The 22,660-nt window shown below is 26.4% G+C and overlaps 3 protein-coding genes across 3 annotated transcripts; all 3 read right to left on the bottom strand.

Moving 5' to 3' along the window:
• Positions 1-685: 685 nt before the first annotated feature.
• On the bottom strand, positions 686-6,044 carry LOC8286413 (glycosyltransferase BC10). Its single transcript, XM_048378310.1, has 2 exons — positions 4,700-6,044; positions 686-1,338 (listed from the first exon to the last, which is right to left on the bottom strand). Exons 1-2 carry the CDS (start codon positions 5,270-5,272, stop codon positions 700-702), a joined length of 1,212 nt encoding a protein of 403 aa, XP_048234267.1. The 5' UTR covers positions 5,273-6,044; the 3' UTR covers positions 686-699.
• A 1,124-nt stretch (positions 6,045-7,168) lies between these two features.
• On the bottom strand, positions 7,169-13,481 carry LOC8286415 (glycosyltransferase BC10). Its single transcript, XM_002524863.3, has 3 exons — positions 13,376-13,481; positions 8,207-9,875; positions 7,169-7,886 (listed from the first exon to the last, which is right to left on the bottom strand). Exons 2-3 carry the CDS (start codon positions 8,753-8,755, stop codon positions 7,218-7,220), a joined length of 1,218 nt encoding a protein of 405 aa, XP_002524909.2. The 5' UTR covers positions 8,756-9,875; positions 13,376-13,481; the 3' UTR covers positions 7,169-7,217.
• LOC8286416 (AP-3 complex subunit delta) lies at positions 10,284-13,849 on the bottom strand. The gene has a single exon (XM_048376687.1). The coding sequence runs from the start codon at positions 13,532-13,534 to the stop codon at positions 10,640-10,642; it is 2,895 nt and encodes a 964-aa protein (XP_048232644.1). The 5' UTR covers positions 13,535-13,849; the 3' UTR covers positions 10,284-10,639.
• Between the last annotated feature and the right edge of the window lie 8,811 nt (positions 13,850-22,660).

The following is a 22,660-nucleotide window of genomic DNA, read 5'->3' as shown; positions in this document are numbered from 1 at the left end:
AACAATTGGCACACTTACATGTAGAGTTTTTCTTATTTATTAAATGTTATACTAAAAGTACAATTCAATAATCTTATTGGAGTTGACAACAAGATTATTGGTTCCATTCTCATAATAGAAATGGAATAGAAAATGTTTAAATTTAGTATTATTTAATTTTCTAGCCATTTCAAAATTGGACAAAGACATAGACAAAGAAAACTGAATTTAACAATGGATGATTTCCGACACTAAAATTTGGAATGATGTCAAAGCAACTAGTAGCATAATTGTGTTTTTCAATTATGGAGATAAGTAATTAGATGACATCATGTACTCTTCCTTATGATTGTGGAACATTTCCAGAGTGAAAAATGTCTATCCAACAGTTGTGCAACTTCTCAACTTCCATTTTTGTATTATAAAATAAAATTGCAAGATCATCACATAATATCTCACTAAAAAATTTATTAAGAAAATTAATATATTGAGCGAGTCAAAGAAAAAAAAATTATAAGAATTTTATAAAGTATGAATCCTTTTAAATGTAATTACAAGGAAACGAGCAATTACCATGTAACTTGCATTTTTTTTATAGAAAAGAATCAAACAAATATTTTTAAAAGGAGAATGGGTGACACCTTTTCATGTACCCAAAAATTTATTAACAAATTGATTTATTGTTCACCAAAAAGAATACCAAACGAAAAAGGAAATGAACTAAAATTGCATAATCTTAGGAGAAAATCTCAACAATCTATCCAAAGCGTTAGGCATGAATTTTCTTGCAAACAAGAAGCAAATATGACTTGTCTTCCCATTGTAAGTACATACAAATCCTTTCCTTAGCCTCTCCAAGAATTCTTCAGTGACACTCAGTCTTCCAAACTTATTAGGATGGGGCCCACCCTTCGACCAGTCAACCCATGTCAAAGTCCTATTTGTATTCCTTTTCCAAAATTTGATATTAATAAGTGTTGGCAAATAATGTTCGTCGCTGTAACATGAACCTTTGCATAATTTTCGAAATGTCGAAAAATATTTCCTATCGGATACTACCTCGATTGCGAGACTGCGATCCATCTCAAACCACTGAGAGCCTTTTCGCCATTGACTGAGTCGAACCGTAGGTCTCATTCTAGGATTGTATCGGCCACGGCCAACTGAAGTCGATAAGTCGTAAACTTCTACATAAGATTTTTTTGAACCCATTAAGTAATGGTAAATTGTAGAGAGGTTGAATAGGGGAATGCAAGACTCCGAAAGGAGAACAAAACGTTGGTTAGAGAAATCCAACAAAGCATTCGCTAATAGGCGTCGCTCAGCTTCAACCATTGTAAACATTCCCCATTGCACCTCCTGCATAGTAGTAAATTAAAAGTTGTTATTATATGATAATTATCTGTTAATTCTCACAGGTCTCACTCAATTTGTTAGTCCAATCTTAGTAAAAGTAACAATTTGTTAGTCCAATCTTAGTAAAAGTAACCCATTAAGCCATATTAAGCGATTAAAAAAAACACATTTTTTAATAATTATTTATTGATAAATTGTATGTTAATTTAGTGAAGAATTATAGCTTAATATTATTTTACTTTTTCTAAAGTTAAATCTATTTTGTTTATTAATAATAATATACCTTTTATAAAGTTAAGAAGTATCCATTCCATTGCTAAAAAAAATGAACATGTTTCTTGTCTTCAATATATTAACAACAACATTTATGCTTTTAATTTGTTGCGAAATCTTAAATTCTAGCCTTAGGGTCAACAAGTTTCCACTAATAAATATTGTATTCCATTATGAAGAAACTCACCTCTAGTAGCGAATTTTTTTTCATCATAATAAATAAACTTTAGTGACAAAGTTAATCTTGCCACTGAAGATCGTTATTTTAGCATATTCTAAGTTTTTCAGTAATATCTTTGAATATCGTTTTCATAGGTGAAACAATGAAAAGGATTTCCCTATAAAGCCCTTTTTATTGCAATAGTTGATATTTTTCAAGCATTAGAGAAAGCACGAAGAAAGAAATGTGAAAAAGACAGAGAATTGAAGTGCAAGGAGGGGATATTGGAGAAAACGAATTTTCTTTTTGTAAATTTTGTAAAGGAAGGAATGGGGAAATGAGTAAATAGAATCTTTTCCTTTTTAGTTGGAAAGAAGTAGAATCCACGTGATGCAAGAACGTAACAACAATTCTTTCTTTTCTTTTTTTGAAAAAAAAAAAAATGCTACCCAATATATAAAACAAACTCCAATTACTGTAACAATCATGATTTATCTATATTCTTTTTGGTATGATTATATTTTTTTCCTTATGTTATGAAAGTCATAGAAAGGTGTTTACCTAAGGATTTTCTTTTTCCTCAAGATCATAATGAACTTTTTTGCTTCATTTTACTTATAATGAGGAAAATAGATCTTTCTAAAATAATTGTTTCATGTTTATAAGAAACCCAGTGTTTGTCAAATTCAAATTAGGTTTTTGTTGTAATGCATATCAAACAAATCAAAAGTGCAGATTCACCCATTAGGAGAAAAAAAAAGAAAAAAAAAAAACAGATACAATTGGGTATGGTTAAGGCCAAACACAAAATTGTTAAGACCAAGATTTAATATTATTAATTTAGCACCTAAAGTTTTGAAATGTTATGTTTGTATTTTACAATTTTAATATGTTATTTCTTTTTATATATTGTCAATTTTTTTAAACTAAAAATAGTTCATTAAGCAAAATAAATAATATTTTTAATTATTAAAAGAAGTCTTGAAACTACTTTGAATTCTTTTACTTAACTTATTGTACACTAAAAATTAAAAAAAAAAATATTTTTAGATAAAAAACCTAGTACATTTATAATCGTTGAAATAAATGTAAATATATCAAACAAATACTTAAATTCTTTTTTTATTAAATTAAATAAAAGATAATATGTGAATATTCTTCTTCTAGTAAATTATATAAAAGATGATATAAAGTATTTTATTCAAAAAAAATTCATGACTTAAAAAGCAAGCATGTAGTCTTTTTTTTAATTAGTTTAAAAATAATAATACATTACTGTATCATAAAAAATAATAACAAACCAAAAATTAAAAAATATATATATATATTTTAAAAACTTTAAGTACTGTAGTGGTAATATGGAATAATTGGCCTGAACATTATCTTGAGTGGCCTTAACGACACCCGGTTCATTTGGACAGGCTTTCCATCCAATTTTATACATGCTATTACCAATAAAAAATAATTATAATAGTATGCATACATGTATAGCGGCAGACTGAAAAATGAATCAATTTTGGAAGGAGTGCCCACTTGAACAGTGCCACGTGTCACACAATACTACATTTTCGTGTTACAAAATAAATTTGACTGCAAATTAATACTTTATTACACTTCGACCAAAAGGAAAAATCAAAACTTTATACCCCTGCAGTCTTCACATGATAAAATATATTTCACTATTATATTAAATGTATATTACAATAGTTCTTTATTTTTATTCAAATAATTTTTATTAATAGTCGGATTATGATAATTATTATCTAATATTCAAAGAACTACGATTTTAAGTAATTTTAAATTTTTAAAATCGATATGCTGAAATTCTATTTTTTTTTATTTTTTTTTTAAAAAAAAAAAACAGAAAGATTTAGGACTCCAATTTCTACAACTAAGCGTCCATTTAAAAGGTATTATCTGTCAAGAGGATTGAATCATATAACACTAAAAATGTATATAGATTCAAACAATTAACTTTGAGTTGTTGAGATTTCTTTATTTTATTTTATTTTGTAATATCTTTGTTTCCGATACTTATTATATATAAGTGCTGTAATCAAGTAAATGTTTCCTTGTGTAGAAGTGACACTTATGTTTATGTTAATACTTAACTTATATGAATTCTTCTTTTAATTGTGAATCTATGTTTGGAAAATTCTCCTATGTTTGTACAATTAGAGAGTTTATATTTTAGTAAAGTATATAGTTAGATTTTAAACAATGATAATATGTTTGTATGATTGAGTATTTATTTACCTTATAGAACAAATAGCCTAGTTAATTGAAATAGGAAAAATTCTTGATTTTTTACAGAACCAATAAATAATTGACATATAATATATTTATTAATTTTAAACGATTAAATATGAATTAGTCATTCAATATTGGAGCATATCTGTCGGTCTTTTATTCATTATAATATATATATACATATGATGTCTACTGTCTCTTTGTGGTCAAGCCAATTCTGTTGCATAGACAGTTCTCATATTACCTTTTTTTCTTTCTATATACACAATTACATACACATATAAATTATATAAAACATGCTTCTTGAATTAAAATAGAAAGAAATTTTTAAGTTTTCTATTACAGGGTTAATTTATTACTACGCTGCAAATCTATAGATAATCAAGTGTATATCTAATAATTATGCGTGAATCTTACATTTCATTCTCTCTCAAATAAAGTAATAAATAAAATATATAGTGTTTGTAACAGTTGGGTTGCCAAATAGCAAAGAGCAGCTTTAGTTGTGTTTTCTGTGCCCTATTTCCAACCAGAAGTAAATGATTTTTGAATAGAATGAATTTGAACAGACATAACAAACTATGGCTGTTTAGTTCCTATTTATGCAAATAATTTTAACAGTACTAAAGTAATGGAAAATAGCATAAATACTAAAGAGAATATAAAAGGAAAGAAGCTGACCTTGCTTGGGATCATTCTGCCATGGAATACAGAATTTGGAGACGGCAACGAACCATTGAAAGATGGATTACAATGGACATATATTGAATAAAAGCCTTCATGACCCTTAAAGAACAATTCCCACAAAGGAGCAAAAGGCAGAGGGCCTCTTGTCAAGAACAAGAATGCAATCTTTGGAACACGTTTGAATGGAAATTCAAGAACACGAGGGGCCATTGATGCTCTCCATAAGAGCTCCTCATCTTCCATATCATGAGAAACATTAGGCGGTGTCAGGAACCCTTTTAGACCGATTCGAGCTTTCGGAGTTGTTTCATCATTGGAAGTGGAAGGTAGTGAAAGAGGAGAAGGAGAGATGAGAGAAAATGAGGAGTTGGATAGAGAGCTTTGGTTGAGTTGAAAGTTGACGAAGGAAATGTCTTTGAGATAGAAACTGAGAGTTAAAACAAAGGCTATGCCACACCCGAAGAGGAAGAAATAGAAGATGAAGTTATGGCAGTGAATTATTTGGCCATTGATGAGCTTGATAGAAGCCTTTGATTGTGAGCGTAGTTGGTGATCCATGCTCTTCATGGTTACAGATCAGGGGGAAGACAGAGAGTATGTGGGAAGAAAGGCTGTTCTTTCTTTCTTTCTTTTCTTTTTCTTTTTCTTTTTTCTTGTTTTTTTTCTGTCTTTTGGAATGAAGTAACGTTTGTTTTGATGGGCTTTTTTGATGGAGTAATTGGTTTGAAGTTGTGGTTTGGTTTTAATGGCTGTGGTTTATGGAGAGTGAGAAAGAAAGAAAGAAATTTGGGGTTGCCTTCTCAAGAGGTTTTTTCCATATACCAAATCTAAGCACTCCATTTTATGAGACTAGAGGATCCGCCCGAATTCAGACGTTCATCTATTCTTTATATTTTGACATGGTTTACTTATATAAATGGAAAGAAAAGAAAACAAAAAGGGAAGAAATCTCCTGCTACTCACTGAGTCTTTAGACTCTCCCTACACTTTCATCATTAGTTTAATTTAAATCAACTTTTTTGGAAGTTATTCCTGATATATATAAAGATAATTACAAATTTCTCTGAGGTTAATTCTATTTCACACTTGTATTCCTCTCTCTTTTCCTTTTTATCTTTTTCCTCCATTTTATATCTTGTTGATAATCAGAAAATTGTTTTTTTTTATGGGTGTTTCGTTAATTTATTTAGTTAAATTATTGATAATTATAGACTAATCTTCATTAAAAATGAGAAGTCAGGAATTAGTTTTACTTTATGAAATAAATTATTTGGAATTCAAGTGATGTGTATGATTATAATTATTTTTTTCGATTGTTTTTTAGTTTTTCTTTGGTTATTTTTTGGATTTTTTATCAAAAAAATATATAAAAAAAAAACAATACTATATCTAAACAAATTAAATTAAAAAAACCATATTTTTGATATTTTCATACAGTAAAAATGAAAAAAAATTACACCATATCTTTGATAAGAAATAAGAAAACATGGATATTTTATTATTTTTCCTTTCACATACCTAGCATACTGATATCAGTTTTATAAGATGAATAAATGTCTATTTAAAATTGTTATTGAGTATTATAAAAATTTATTTTTTATTTTTTATTTTATTAATTTTAAAATATTTTACAAATAAACCTGTTTCAAAAATAAACCTTTTTTTTCATGAACAATTTTCAAAACCCAAAACAAATTTTTAAAAATGTTTGCAATTCCAACCACCACCTAATCTGGCAATTTCCAGAAGTAGATGGAATAGAAAAAGGAAAATTGTGTATTTGTGCATGCTTATCTGATGCTCCTTTTTGTAAGATTATTTGCAAAGGTTCCCTACGGTTTGGAGTTCTTTTTTTAAACTACTAATCTAAACCTGTCCATGCTCTTTATGTTTTGGTCGAACATGGTCTTCATCGAACTTGTCAATTGTTAAATTTCTTTGCATCCAAATTTAATGATTTTGACCGGTTTAATAGTGGATTTCAGAATTCGAATCTCCCCAAGTTTAAAAAGTTAATACGACAATTTTGCATACTCTATGACAATATTTAATTTTCAGCATGTACATAGAGCAAACTATTTTGATAAATTGGAAAGCGATTCTTAATTGTTAGCTAGTAATGCTATACGACCCACCATTATTTATTCTAACTCTTGCTCATCTAATATTTTATATAATTATTTTACTAAATTGTTATTTATGTTGAGAGATAGTTTAATAAATATATTATATTGTCACATTAGATGAGTAAGAATAAAGACAAATAATGGTGGAATATTTAATATATTTTTTTATTTCATTTAACTCTATAGATTAAGTGGTTTCAAAAAAGAATTCAAGTTGTAGATTACAATATATACTTTTGACTTTATACTTCACAAAATCATGATAGTTTTGCCTATCGAGAAATTATAACTTTGAAGTTTTTTTTAAGAAAAGATTTTGAAATGAATTGTGCAAAAATAAAAGTAGCCAAGAATAGCAAAAAGAGATACCAAAATCTACATGTACATTACATTTTCAGAGAAGAACTTAAAGGGTTTGAAAAGTAAAGCAACTCCGGTGCAATATGCAACAAGGGTTGCAAAGTATTTGGCAAAAACTTCCTAGCAAAAAGAAAACAAATTGAGCTAGCAATGCCATTGTAACTACAATTATGACCAAACCTAATTTGATCCAAAAACTCAACAGAAACATCTTGCTTCACAAATTTTCCAGGATGCGGACCGCTCTTTGACCAATCAACCCAAGTAATCCCCCTGTTCGCATTCTCTTCAGGACAAATCACATTAACAAGTGTAGGAATATAGTGTTCATCCATGTAACATGGAGGGCTACAATGCTCACTAAAAATAGGGTAATATTTGGTGTCTGATACAATTTTGATAGCAAGCTTGCGATTAACCTCAAACCATTGTGACCCTTTACGCCAATCGGATATGTTGATTGTAGGTGACATTTTGGGATTGTATCGGCCTCGGCCTATCTTCCTTGGATCGTCAAATGAATCTATAAAACTTTGGTTGGTATTTAGTAGGTAGTTGTAGATTGTTGTGAAGTTGAATAAAGGAATGCAGCTCTCCGAAAGCAATACAAATCTCTCATTAGAGAAGTCGAGTAGAGCATTGGCTAATAGTCGCCTCTCTGCGTCAATCATTGATGGTTTTCCCCATTCCACAGGCTGTATTTAATAAGGAAGAAAGCAGCAAGTTAATTGCTTGTTGAATTCAATTTTTAGCCAAGGGCTCTTATGTGTTTAATGCTTGAGAAAGTTTGCTTTTGGCTCAAAGATGGTAATAAAATTGTTCCATAAAACTGTAAGATTAGGAGTTTGAAAAAAAATCCAAGCGTCTTCAACCGAAAAAAAAAATAATGTATATACATAATTGAATTAGTTTGTTTGAAGAAGAAGAAGGCATGGGAGTTTTTCCCAAAGATTAATATCCCATTTTAGATCTACTGAGATCATCTAAATTGAGAAAAAAAAAAAAAAAAACTGACCTTGCTTGGCACTCTTCTACCATGGAAAACAGAATCCTGAGGCACTGTATCATTGAACGAAGGATGAGAATGTACATATATAGTATAAAGCCCTTCATGTCCTTTGAAGAACTTCTCCCATAAAGCAGCCAAAGGCAATGGTCCCTTCGTCAAGAACATGAAAGCTACTTTAGGTACATGATCATGTGGAACCATGGCTGCTCGGTGTAACAGCTCAACATCATCCTCCATGTTGTGCGCAAGAGGTGGTGTGAAGCTACTAGCATCAGGTAAAGTGGGAGGTGGCGGGGGTTGTGGTGGTGGTGATGGTTTTAGTAGTAATGGCGGGGGTATTTGTTGTATCAAAATTGGTGGTGATGGTGGTGGTGGTGGAGGAGGAGAGAATATGGTAATAGGTAAATAGAACGAGTTGCTTTTGGAATACAGGGTAAGGGTGACACCAAAAGAGAAACCAATAACAAAGAAGAGAAAATTAAGGATATAGCTTAATTTGAAAAGGGAAGTTATATGCTTGGCAGAGGATGGCGAAAGCTGTTTCTCATTCCCCATTTCTTTCTGCTCACACAGAGAGGGAGAGAGCTGTGCACAGAAATGGAGAGGGCTATAGAGAGGCTGCTGCTGGGGCACAAACCCTTGAAACGAAAGTTAAGAAAGGATGCATGTGTTTTCTGAAAGTTACACCCAAAGAAATTTCAATGAACTTTAGACAATTACAAGTTGTATACTCAAGGGATACCCCCTAAAGTCAAACTTCCAGAAAATAAGAGGGAAGCCAAACTAGGGCTAAGGGTCAGTCAGGAGACTTGGGGATACAGGTATTGACCCTTGGAACTCACTTCTCCACTCATTCCTTTATGATCATAACAGATTATTAATTTAATCTGATTGGGAGAGTTCATACTAACTGTTCTGTTTACCATGTTATTGGGGCCTGAATAAGTCCTTCATTCTTGAGAAGGAAAGTGCCCCTCCCTTTCTTGTTTTATGTCAAATTTAAAGACTTGAACCCTAAAACACGGTTAGGTTTCTTTTACTTGACCACTAAAACAGGACTAATTGTATTTTTTCATTTTTTTTTTCGTTTGGGTGTCTCTTTTGACCTTTATTATAAAATCCACCCTATCTCGAGGAATAAGAACTAAAAATTAGAAAAGGCAGACATGAATTTCGGAGACTTCTTTAAAATGAACTAAAAAGTATAGAATGTAAAATAGTCATTAATCTAAACAAAGATTTAAAGAACAGTTAAAATCCAACATTTATAGAAGAGTTTCATTTTGACCTGCACAAAACCACTACCAATTTGAAAACACCTTTTTTTTTTTTTTTCTGAAAATCCATCTATCCAGTTACTGCTGACCAATATTGATTTTGTAATGTGACCCATTGAAAGCTTCAAGCACCTTATTTAAGATTGAGAGGAAAATAAGTAAAATGTATGATGGGATATACACTAACAAAAGTAATACAATTATTGTGCTTGGTAACCATAAGGGTTAGCATTAGAATGAGTCAATGATTTAAGCTCCACAATCCAAATTTATGACCGAATAAAAGAAATCGATTCCAAGATGCCTTTTCAGAATGTTGAGGAAGGAGCAAGATCCTATCAACTATCAAGACTCAAGAGATGTAATTATCAGAGAATACCACTTTTCGAGAATTAAACCTGAAAAATATTGGAAATGAAAAGAAGGCATCAACCTACAAAATTGAATAAAGAAAGTTGTACGAAATTACCTCATTTCAGTAGAAACTGATGAAATTCTCATTTAAAAATGAAAAAAGAAAGTCCTACTTCATAAAGATACTCTCCTCCTTTTTTCTTCAATAGATAGGAATGTACAAGATACATTACATCACATTAATTACTAGACATTACCAAATATATACAAGCAAACCAAGTAAACTTACAATTAAAGAATACCCAACTCTTTAACATATGAGTGAGATTTGAACCATGACATATAGGGTCAGGTCATGAAACCTCAACCTTAACCACTAGGGTAAAGGCCTCATTAGCTCGTAAAGATACTCAAATGACATGAGTCCTAACTTTATCATATCATTCAGCAAGTATCACAGCAGACCCACACTCGTAAATCTCATTCATTTCAAAACTCAAAATAGTGCGAGAGTTCAGAGCGCTACAGGGACTATACATCGTTATTATTCTCGTCATACTTTTGAATTTTCTTTCCTTTCTTCCATTTGGCAATAACAACTTCTTTCAAAAAACTATTTCACAATGTGTAACAGCATAAATAAATCCCAGAGTAAAAAAGTTATGACAAGGAAGCAAAAATATACCCAAAATGCTGATGCACCCAAAAAAAGCTAACCTTAGCAGTCAAGCGGTAGAATACAGGGGATGAAATCAATCAAAATCTTGGCAGCAGCCACAAACAGAAGCATTATTCCACAATTTCAATGCTATAAAAGGAAATCAGGAATAACTGGTGTTTGTGCAACCAAATTTAGGCGTGTCTCAGCTCTTTGTCGAGTTTTATGCCTACCATGGCGATGTTTACTCTTTTGCTTTCCCTTCTCCTCATGGTCTTCCCTTTCATCAGTATTGTTCTTTTCTGTACTTTTTTTGCTTCTCTCTTTACCCTGGCTCCTGTGTTTGCTTTTTCTTGAACTTGAATTTCCAAGGTCAGGCTTCTCTCCACCTAAATTTTCTCTCGATTCAGGAAGATCAACATTCTGTTTCTCTTTCCCTTTTCTCTTACTTGATAACTTATCAGATGAATTGCCTTGCGATAAAGCAGGTATCGTTGTATTACCCAAAAGTACCTCTCGAACAGCATCAGAAAGCAAATCATCCTTTATTTCTGGTTTCTTGGCATTAATTGGTGCAACATCTCCTTCATCTAACTTTACCACCACAGGCCTAGGCTTTGCATAGTTTGGTTTTCGCTTTGAGATCAGTGATTGGTCAGCAAGCTTAACTAGATCTTGAGCATCATCATTGGTGCTAATGCCAGATTTAGGGTCATTGGCAGGTGGATAATCATTTGTTGTGATTTCATTCTTCTCTGAAGGAAGGTAATACAACCCATGCCGCTTACGGTGTTCTGCAAGCAAAGAAGAGGACTCACTTGATGGTTCTAACTCTTCTTTGCTTGGAGGGATAGACTCAGAAGCACCGATACTCTCTCCATAAGGACTACCCAGGGAAAATGAATTTGATAATGGTAATTGTACATTACCACAAATTTCTTCCAAGTCAGCAAGATTCTCCTTAAGCACTAAACCGTCTGGTATAGGAACCCTCTCTTGAGCATTTACTGAGACTGGACCAAGGTCCTCAGAGAACGCATCATGCACCAAGTCAACAACTTTGGATGCTTTCATATCTCCTTTAAAACCTATGTCTTTGGAAGAGAAACAATCACATATTTCTTGCTTTATCAACTCAAGAAATCCAAGTACATTCCTTGCTAGCTCCTGTACTTCAACATCACAGCTTCCTGATAGTGGACCAAAGGCCAATTCAATTAAGTTTAACAGCTTAATAATAGATTCATGCGTAAAACCTTTCTCCAAAAGATTAGATGTTCGATCATCCCCAGTATCCATGATAGAAAGATCTTCATATGATTTATTTGAGTCCCTTGGATTGAATCCTTCATCCTGCTCATAATAAGCAGGTGGTTTGTTTGCAGCTAAATCAGAACTTCCTGGGGATTCTCTATGGGATGTGAAATCTCTGACTTCCGATATCATATCAGCAGTATTGTTTTCCTTGTATAAGAAATATGAGTGTAGACAAAATACTAAAATTTTGAAAGCAGACTGCATGTAAACAGTTCTGATTGATGGAGGCAAGAGACTTGTACGAGGCTGCAGCAGTGCCTCCATGAGTTCAATAGGATTCCTCGAAAATTCCACATACTCCCCACAGACCCAAGCAGCAGCAGATAATATCCTGTGCAAGAAAGAATTCCCAAGTAATGCAGGATCAATCAGCAGATCACGACCGATCCGAACAAGCTCCAGTCTAACATCCCTGACCCTCATACCTATATCAATAAGCTGATTCTCAATTTCTTCTGATTTTTGGCAGTGTGGAATCCTTGACATTTCCCCAAGAAGTGACGCATACCAATCAAAGTCAACTATAACCTCGTATACATTCTGGGAACACTTTGATAAAATTGAAGCAAGAATCTCATTGCAGAACTCAGGATCAGATTTGAGTGCATAATTGATCAAAACCCTGCATATTTCCACCACATTACTCTCAGAGACCATTGCCATAACTAGACGCAAAGACTCGCCTTTTACATTAGGATCAGCATCACTGAGAGACTCTATCACAACCTCCTTATTCTCTAACACAGCCCATAGATGCTTAGGTGCTATAATTGCCAATGCATGCAATCCAAGGTACTTAAGATTCTGATCATCATCCACCAAAAACTCGCGAATTCTGCTTACCGCAAGCTTTACTGCAGATTCATAGCCAGTAAAACTAGTCACCACAGTCCTAATAGACTCAAATATCAATGATTTAGCCTCCGTTCTTCTCATATGATCACAAATTGGTTCAACAACCCTTTTAGCTAACCTAGGCTCTAAAGGAGCCAACTTTGCAAAAATCTTTAACACTTTAATCAACACCCAATTGTTCCTTGAATCAATCAAAATCTTATAAAACTCAGGTGCTAAAGGAAGATAAGATTTAGGATCCTTTAAAGCAAGCTCACAAAACACCCCAATAACAGCAGACATAATCTGTGGATCAGTACCATCTAAACATTCAACAAGCCTCTTAAAACAAACCCTGACCGCATCTGGATATTTGTCAAAAACCCTCAAAACAACACCAATAGCTTTCTTTCTAACAAAAAGCTTAGAACTTGACATCAAAATGAAAACTTCATTAGTAAGATCTCTACATAAATCGACAGTACCAATAGTAGATAAACATTCAAGAGCTAAACTAACCTCAAACTCATTACTACTCTTGAGATCTTTTCTTAATTGATTAGTAATCAACAACATAACAGGAGTTGATTCATGAAAAGACTGTGAAATTGCAAGATAACCCAATTTCTTGTGAGAGAAATTAGGTGAAGAAATGCACTCAACAGCATGAAAAGCAGCCCATGACATGTCAATAAAATGAAGTGAATTAAGATATGTGAGTTTCTGTAAGGCTACCGATTTAGTATGCAAGTCTGTTGATTTGATCTCCCTGCGAATTTCTTCAACAATTTTTGAAATGAAAGCGGACTCTCCTGTTTGTTGATGGCGAAGACCCTTTATTATATCATCTAATGTGCGTTGAAAAAGAGTGTCAATTAGTGAAGTGGATGCCATTTCAAGAAATGGGTATTTCAAGAAACAGAAAAAGATTTGAGAGAGAGAGAAGGGAAAAGTTTGGGTTCTTTTATGAGTTGAGCCGAAGCATGACTGAGAGAAGAATCTGTAGATTGTAAAGGAACGAATTGGGTATAATTGATGATCAGAGGATTTTTGGATGTATTGATGATTGTTTATAATTGTAATTGTTGAAGAAGAATAATGTTTTCTAATGGGAAGTGTTCTTGTTTTGTGGGCAGAACTTGAAAGCTTTAATTTGGGTTAAGCTTTCACTCCTCAAACTTGGTTTGGTCCGTTCCTGTTTATAGATTTTCCTCAAACTTCTTAATTCTTTACAGTTAAGTACTTATGAACCATTAAATTTAATCCTTTCAGTTTGAACAGTTATCCCTTTTACTTTAATTTGCAAATAGATCTGGTAATCAATTAAAATCTTAGAACGGACCATAATTAGAAATATCTTCAATGGGCCTAAAAGATTATTAAGCAATTATTATTTAATCGTGGATTTATAAAACCATTATCATTATTTTAATTATAAATTATAATTAATAAATAAAATTTTAAAATTTTATTAATATAATAATATAAAAAATATTTATTAATTAATATTAATATTATATAAATTAATGTATCTATATAACCGATATTAATATTTTTCAAGATAAGAATTTATTATATAATCAAAATTAATTTATTAGAATTATTTAAGATGTTATTTTTTAAAATATAATACTGAAAAATATTTTTTAAAATATTATTAGAATTAGAATTATTATCTAATTATAAAATTATAATTAATGTATTATTTTTTATAATATTATTAATATTATTATCCGATTAAAAAATTATTTATTAGATAATATAATATTAAAATATAATTTATATGTTAATTATTAGGAGCAGAGTAATATTTAATTAGAAATATAATTTATAAATTAATAAATTAATAAAAAATTATAAAATCACACGTAAACTTTGAATTCTATATATTAAAAGCGAAGTCACTGTATCAAAATAAAAAATTTATATATAAAAAATAAAATATATATATAAAAAAATTAGATTTTAATATTATATTATATTATATATTGAAAACCTGCAACTACTTGCTTGAAAAATGAATTAAGATTATACTATAAAAGTTTAAAAAATTTTATCATGTAAAAAATAAATGATAATTAACAATGCACTTTGAGAAATTATTTTTAGGACTTAACTATATAAAAAACAATAATTTTGGTTAAATTGTAAATTATATAAGAAAAGTCATAGAAATATTTAAAATCCAGTTAAACCAATAATTGCAAGCTCTGAAGAATGATTAATGATTTAGGGAAGAACTTAACCACAATATTTGGTTAACGAATGTATCAGCTTTTTTTTTTTTTGTTATATATATATATTAGTGACTTAATCTATTATTAAGAATATTTAAATAAAAAATATTTTTTTATTAATTATTATTTAATAATTTATTATTTTAATAATCTATTTTAATTTATTTTATTATTAAATATTTTAAAAATAATAAAATATATTTATATTATTGATTATACAACTCTTCATTTGGAATATTTTTTCTTATAAAATGAATAATATTTTTATAAATATTTTTGTTAATGTTTGTGAAAATCTCATTTTTTTCTTCTTATTATGTTTTTAACTTAAATTTTTTATGATATTGACTATAAGTATTTAAATAAATTAATTAAATAATTTTTTATTATTTATCAATAAATAATTATCAATTTTTATCTATTTATATTTATTTTATTACTAAATACACTGATAATAATAATAAACATACTTACATTGTTAATTATATATAACATTTTATTTTAAATTTTTTTTTCTATAAAATAAATTAACTTTTCTTTATATTCTTTTCAATGCTTATAAAAAGTTTATGTATACATAACACATTCATTCTAGACTTTTACTTCTATTCAAATCAAAATGATATATTTATTATATTTTTTTATCAAGTCCAATCAAATAGTGTAATTATTATTATTATTAAATTATTTTACATATGAATATTTAAACTAATACTTACTATATAAATTTTAAACTACACATCATTTGAATTATTCAAATAATATTAACTAACTAAAATTATTTTAGTTAATATATTTATTAATTATATTTAAATTAATAATTAGCAAAAATAATAGAATTTAAATCTCCCTATAGTAATATACTATTTTCACCAAATGTCTTAAAATTTTACTATATATTTTATCTTTGAACATGAGAAACTATTTTATATTATATAAAATATTTCATATATAAATATATGCTTTATATATATATATTGTTATTTTAAAATATAAAACTTAATTGCAAAGTTATTTTGAAAAATATATTCTTAGTATTTATTAAGTCTTTATGATCTAAAGCCATTTAGTTTAAATTTTATAACTTTTATAAAATGACCCGATTAAAGAACATGCATTTATTTAATTTTTAACTAATATTTTTATTTAATTTATTTAATTATAATTTAATTATTAATTAGTCGTCTACCCGTGCATTGTATGACTATTATTATTATTTTGATTATAAAATAAATTCATAAATATTTTAATTAAATTTTTAATATTTAATGTTAACTTATAATATCTTAAAAAATAATATCAAACTAACTACATTTAAATGTCTTTTTAATTTTTTTAATTTTAAAATTTTATTAGTGTAATAATATAAAAATTATTTATTTATTAATTAATTTTAATATTTTATAAATTAATATTATTAATATAACTGATATTACTAATTTTTAGTATTAAAAATAATTAAAAATAATTTATTATTTAATATAATATTACAAATATGATTTAAGATTTTATTTTTCAGAATTAGAATTATAATCTAATTAGAAAGCTGATTTATTAGTTAATATAGTATTAAAATATAATCAATATGCTACTTTTTAGAATAAAATTAGTATTATTATCTTATTAGGAAACTATATATTAATTATATAATATTAAAATATAATTAATAAGTTATTTTTAAAACAAAAATTAGTGTGTAATTAAGAATATAATTTATTAATTAATAAATTAATAAAAAATTATAATATTAAATATATATGCTACATGTTCAAAACAAAACTTGTTATAGATATAAACTTAACCGGTTTTTTTATTGTAAAAGATTATAAAACTAATAATTTGATGATTAATTAACTTCTATTTATTACTCAACCGTAAATCTTGTGAGAATTTTGAAGAAAAATAATTAAAAAAAAAAAAAAAAGTAAAAATTGAAACTGAAATTTGGAAGGTGCGCAAGGTGGTCCTGCTTGGCGAACACGTAGCTGAACATAGGGTCCAATAGAAAGTTCCCATTTGAATTCAATTTCCAGTCTCCTTGCAGAAAAGAAACAGAACAGAGTATTACTCACACTGGTTGTTTTCTTTTTCTTCTACGTACTTCCATATATTAATTCTGTATATCTCAGACGAAAAGAGTTTCAGCTAATAATCCTGAGTAAAACTTTAAAATCTTCAGCTTTGATGAATTCCTTTCTTTATTTTTTTTTTCTTTCATTGATTTAAATTCTTCTATTCTTCTTAACTCGTGATTATGTACTCAATGTTTTGTTTCTTGATCATATTTTATAAATTTCTTGGGTCTGATTCTGTATAGTAAAAAAATTCAGTAAACTAGTGATACTTTTAGATCTTTAAAATGTTTTACTTGTTTGTTGCAGACTCTATCAAACAAGAAAGACATTTTCGCTGACAATAAAAACAGAAGAAATTCTGATGTCGTCTGGTTTTGATGATCTGTTGACTAGAGCTCCAAGAAAAGCTCTGGTTATCCCTTTGCTCTCTGTCTACCTCTGGTCGCTGCTTCTTCTTTTTCACTTTTTGCAAGCATTCTTTGTCCCCTAAATAAGACCAAGAACCAGAATTTTTTGGTCATTGCTATACGGTTAAGATCAAACAGGTATGTGGCTTACTCCAAGTGCATGTCGCCATCCGGATAAATGGGGAAGCATGAGTTACTGATAAGTTAAGAGTTGCATGTGAATAATATAACTCCTGTTGTAGTATAAATACCTGGAGTTGGCAAGTTTTACTTTTTATTTTCTTTGTTTTCCAGTCTTAATTTTATCTATTTGCTGCTTTATGTTTATGTGCAGGAATTTTCTCTAACAGAACAATTATTGTTTCCAATATTGGGATTTCCTTGATTTCCAAGTTTGTCAAAGATTTTCTTTCCTTTTCCTGTTCGAATTTCTTGTTTTCCTGTTCTGCTAGTTAATTTTCTGCTTGCGACAGGGATTTGACTTCATAAATTCTATTTCATTATAGTAATGCCTGCCCTTATAAAACCTCAAATTATTAGTATTGACAAAGAGAAGACCAAGAAAGCAGACACTAAAAACAATGCTAATAAGTGTGTCAGGAAATTAAGTGGAATTCCCTTTTACAAGCTTTGGCTAGTCTTCTGAAGCAAGCACTAATTTTGTTATTCAGAATCTGAACATTCTTAGATAGAAAAACCTTTGAAGCCGAAGGTTGTTAATTTGTGCCATCTTTTTTATCATTGTGATTCTCTAGATACAACTTGGGAATGGCATCTTTTTCCTGTTTTGTCTTCTTCTTTCTTTTCATTTTTCCTCTTCTAACGAATTATTTTGATCACTAGTTTCCTTGTTGTCCTTGTACTTGTAGATGGATGATTCAGTATTTTAAAGTATCTTTTATTTTACATCATTGCCAAGTGAAAAGTTTTATAATGGTTTATAATCAAACTCTTTTTTTTTTTTATACTTATAAAGAATCGGTGGAATATTGGACTTATACGCATGACCTCACATCTGTTATTTTTGCTTCTTCTTCTCAAAAGCTTTTGACCTGCGAGTGCACCTTATAAAAATAAAAGTAACAAAAGAAAACTATTATTCCTTTATTTTTATATGAGGTGAAATCACTTTTAAATTTTTTAAACTTTTCTTTCATTTATAGCTAATTAAGAAATAAATTGTATAAATGAGTATTTAATATTTTAATATATAATAATTGGCACATTTAATTATTTAAAATTAATAAATATAAATTCTTGATAAATTCTTGGGTGTCTTTATTAGAGTGCTTTTTTTTAATGCCTTGGTTTATTACCCAATAGAATCTGAACACTTAAAATTTTATTTTGAATTTTATTTAAATTTAAGATGGTGGTGACTTGCTAATATAAGTCACATTGTAAGAAAAATATTTTTAGATTATTATTGTATATTTTATGTAATTATTACCATTTCAATGTCAATATTTTCAAAATACTAACAACTAAATGAAATAAGTTACATAATAGAAAAAAAAAAGGTACATAAGTTAGTAAAAAAATTATAAAAAGATAATATTATGTAAATATAATGCTATTTATATTATTTTTCATTTATTATATAATTTAATCATATAGTGTATAAAATTACTAATTTTATATAATTAAGAAAATAAGTTATATAGTTTGATTAAAAATTTATTAAATCAGTTACATTTTACATAAGAAAATATTTTTATGTAATATTTTTACTAATTATATATTTTTTTATTATATAAAGCAATTAATTTTATATATTGTATAAATAGAATTTTTTGACAAGTTAATTAAAAATATTACTTAATTTGATGAAAAATTACACAAGTTAGTAAAATTTATAAAAAGATATCATTATGTAAATGTATTCTATTTATGCTATTTTCCCATTTATTATATAATTTATATCATATGGTGTACAAGATTACTAATTTTATGAAGTTAAGAAAATAAGTTACATAGTTTGGTTAAAATTTTATTAAACCAGTTGCATTTTATATAAAAAATATTATTATATAATATTTATGCTCATTATAAATTTTTTATCATTTAAAGTAATTTATTTTATATACCATGCAAATAGATTTTTTGACAAATTAAGTGAAAAAAATTATTTAATTTGATAAAAAGTTACAAAAGTTAGTAAAAAAAGATATTATTATATAAATATAATGCTATTTGTATTATTTTTTATTTATTATATAATTTATACCATATATGGTGCAATTTTATAAAATTAATAGTTTGATTAAGACTTTATTAAATTAGTTGTATTTATATTAAAAAAATTTATGCAATATTTTAACTAATTATATAATTTTTATTATATAAAGTAATTTATTCTATATATTATACAAATAGAAATTTTAGATAAATTAATTGAAAAATCACTTAATTTAAAAAAATACACAAACTAATAAAAATCTACAAAAAGACATTATTATGTAAATATAATGGTATTTATGCTATTTTTTATTATATAATTTACACCATATGGTGTATAAATTACTAAATTAAGAAAATAAGTTACATAATTTAGTTAAAAATTTATTAAACCAGTTGTATTTTATATAAAAGAATATTCTTAGGTAATATTTATACTGATTATATAATTTTTTATAATATAAAGTAATTTAATCCATATCCTGTGCAAATAGAAATTCTTGACAAGTTAATTGAAAAAATTACTTAATTTAATGAAAATTTATATTGAATTAGTAAAATTTTATAAAAAAAATATTATTATGTAATTATATATTATTTATATTTATTCTATAATTTATATCATATGATGTACAAAATTATTAATTTTATGAAGTTAAGAAAATGAATTATATAGTTTGGTTAAGAATTTATTAAATTAATTACATTTTACATAAAAATATTTTCTATAATATTTATATTGGTTATATAATTCTTTATTATATAAAGTAATTTATTCTATATATTGTGTAAATAGAAATTTTTAATAAATTAATTGAAAAAATTACTTAACTTGATAAAAATTTATACTAAATTAGTAAAAATTTATAAAATTATATTTTTATAAAAATCTATTTATATATTTTATTTATTATATAATTTATACCATGCATTATACAAAATTTTTAATTTTATGAAGTTAAGAAAATGAATAATTTAGTTAAAAATTTATCAAATTAGTTATATTTTACATAAAAAAATAATAGGTTATGTGAAATAAACAACTATTGTTCATAATAGAACCAATAAAAAGAGAACAAACAAAAAGTTGGCTATAAATTCAACCAATAGTATAGGAAGTATAATAATAAGTCATGTCTAATAACTAACTATTCACAATAACAATAAATACTTCAACAAATTTCAGCTATATTTCAAACGCATCAATTAACTTTGCCGCTAAACAAAAAATTGATCGACTGAATTACGATTTTAACTAAGTTAAAACTTAAATATTTCTAATTCACACAATATTTACATTACAACAAATCATATTTATCTTAAAAAAATTATTAACCTAATAGAAAGGGTAAAAAAATTATAAATTTAGAAAATATATAACAAAATATAATAACCTAAAAACTATAAAATTATAAAATACATAATATATATTAAACTTTTTAAGTCAATCTATATATTATGTAAATAGAAATTTTTGATAAATTAATTGAAAAATCACTTAATTTAATAAAAATCTACACAAATCAGTAAAAATTTACAAAAAAAATATTATTATGTACATATAATGCTATTTATATTATTTTTTATTTTTTATATAATTTATACTATATGATGTATAAAATTACTAATTTTATCAAGTTAAGAAAATGAGTTACATAGTTTGATTAAAAGTTTATTAAATCAAATTGTATTTTATATAAAAAATTTATGTAATATTTATGCCCATTATATAATTTTTTTATTATATAAAACAATTTATATATATATATATAATGTATAAATAGAAATTTTTGAAAAATTATTTAATTTAATGAAATTTTATCCAAATTAGTAAAAGTTTAAGAAAAGATATTATAATGTAAATATAACTATTTATGTTATTTTTTCATTTATTATATAATTTATACCATATACGGTATTATATAAAATACTAATTTTATGAAGCTAAGAAAATGAGTTACATAATTTGATTAAAAATTTATTAAATTATTTTGTATTTTACATAATTCTTTTAATGTAATACTTATGTTGATTATATAATTTTTTACTATATAAAGTAATTAATTCTATATATTGTATAAATAAAATTTTTTTGATAAGTTAATTGAAAAAATTACATAATTTGATGAAAAGTTACACAAATTAGTAAAAATTTATAAAAAGATATTATTATATAAATATAATTCTATTTATGTTATTTTTTATTTTTTATATAATTTATACCATATAGTGTATAAAATTACTAATTTTATAAAGTTAAGGAAATGAGTTACATAGTTTGGTTAAAAGTTTATTAAATCGGTTGCATTTTATATGAAAAATATTTTTATGTAATATTTATGGTAATTATATATTTTTATTATATAAAATAATTTATTTTATATATTGTGTAAAATTATTTATTTATTTTATATAGAAATTTTTGACAAGTTAATTAAGAAATTACTTAATTTAATGAAAAGTCATATAAATTAGTAAAAAATTATAAGAAGATTTTATTATGTAAATATAATATTATTTACGTTATTTTTTATTTATTTTATAATTTATATTATATGGTGCAATTTTTAAGAAAATTAGTTACATAATTTGATTAAAAATTTATTAAATAAGTTATATTTTACATACAAAATATTTTTATGTAATATTTATACTAATTATATAAATTTATAATAAATAAAGTAATTTATTTATATATTATACAAATAGAAATTTTAGAAAAATTTAATTAAAAAATCACTTAATTTGATAAAAACCTACACAAATTAGTAAAATTTATAAAAATATATTATTATGTTAATATAATTGCATTTATGTTATTTTTCTATTTAGTGTATAATTCATACTATATGATGTACAAAATTACTAATTTCATAAAATTAAAAAATGAATTACATAGTTTATTAAAAGTTTATTAAATCAGTTTTATTTTACATATTTTTTTTCAATATTTATGCTAATTCTGTAATTTTTATTATATAAAATAATTATTCTATATATTGTGTAAATAAAAATTTGTAAACTAATTGAAAAGATTATTTAATTCGATAAGAATTACACAAATTTGTAAAAATTCATAAAAAAAACATTATTATGTAAATATAATATTATTTTTTATTTATT

This window comes from Ricinus communis, chromosome 1 (genome assembly GCF_019578655.1).
Source record: "Ricinus communis isolate WT05 ecotype wild-type chromosome 1, ASM1957865v1, whole genome shotgun sequence".
Lineage (NCBI taxonomy): Eukaryota > Viridiplantae > Streptophyta > Magnoliopsida > Malpighiales > Euphorbiaceae > Ricinus > Ricinus communis.
Note: the sequence above shows the minus strand (reverse complement) of the source record. Positions and strands in the feature narration are given on the sequence as shown.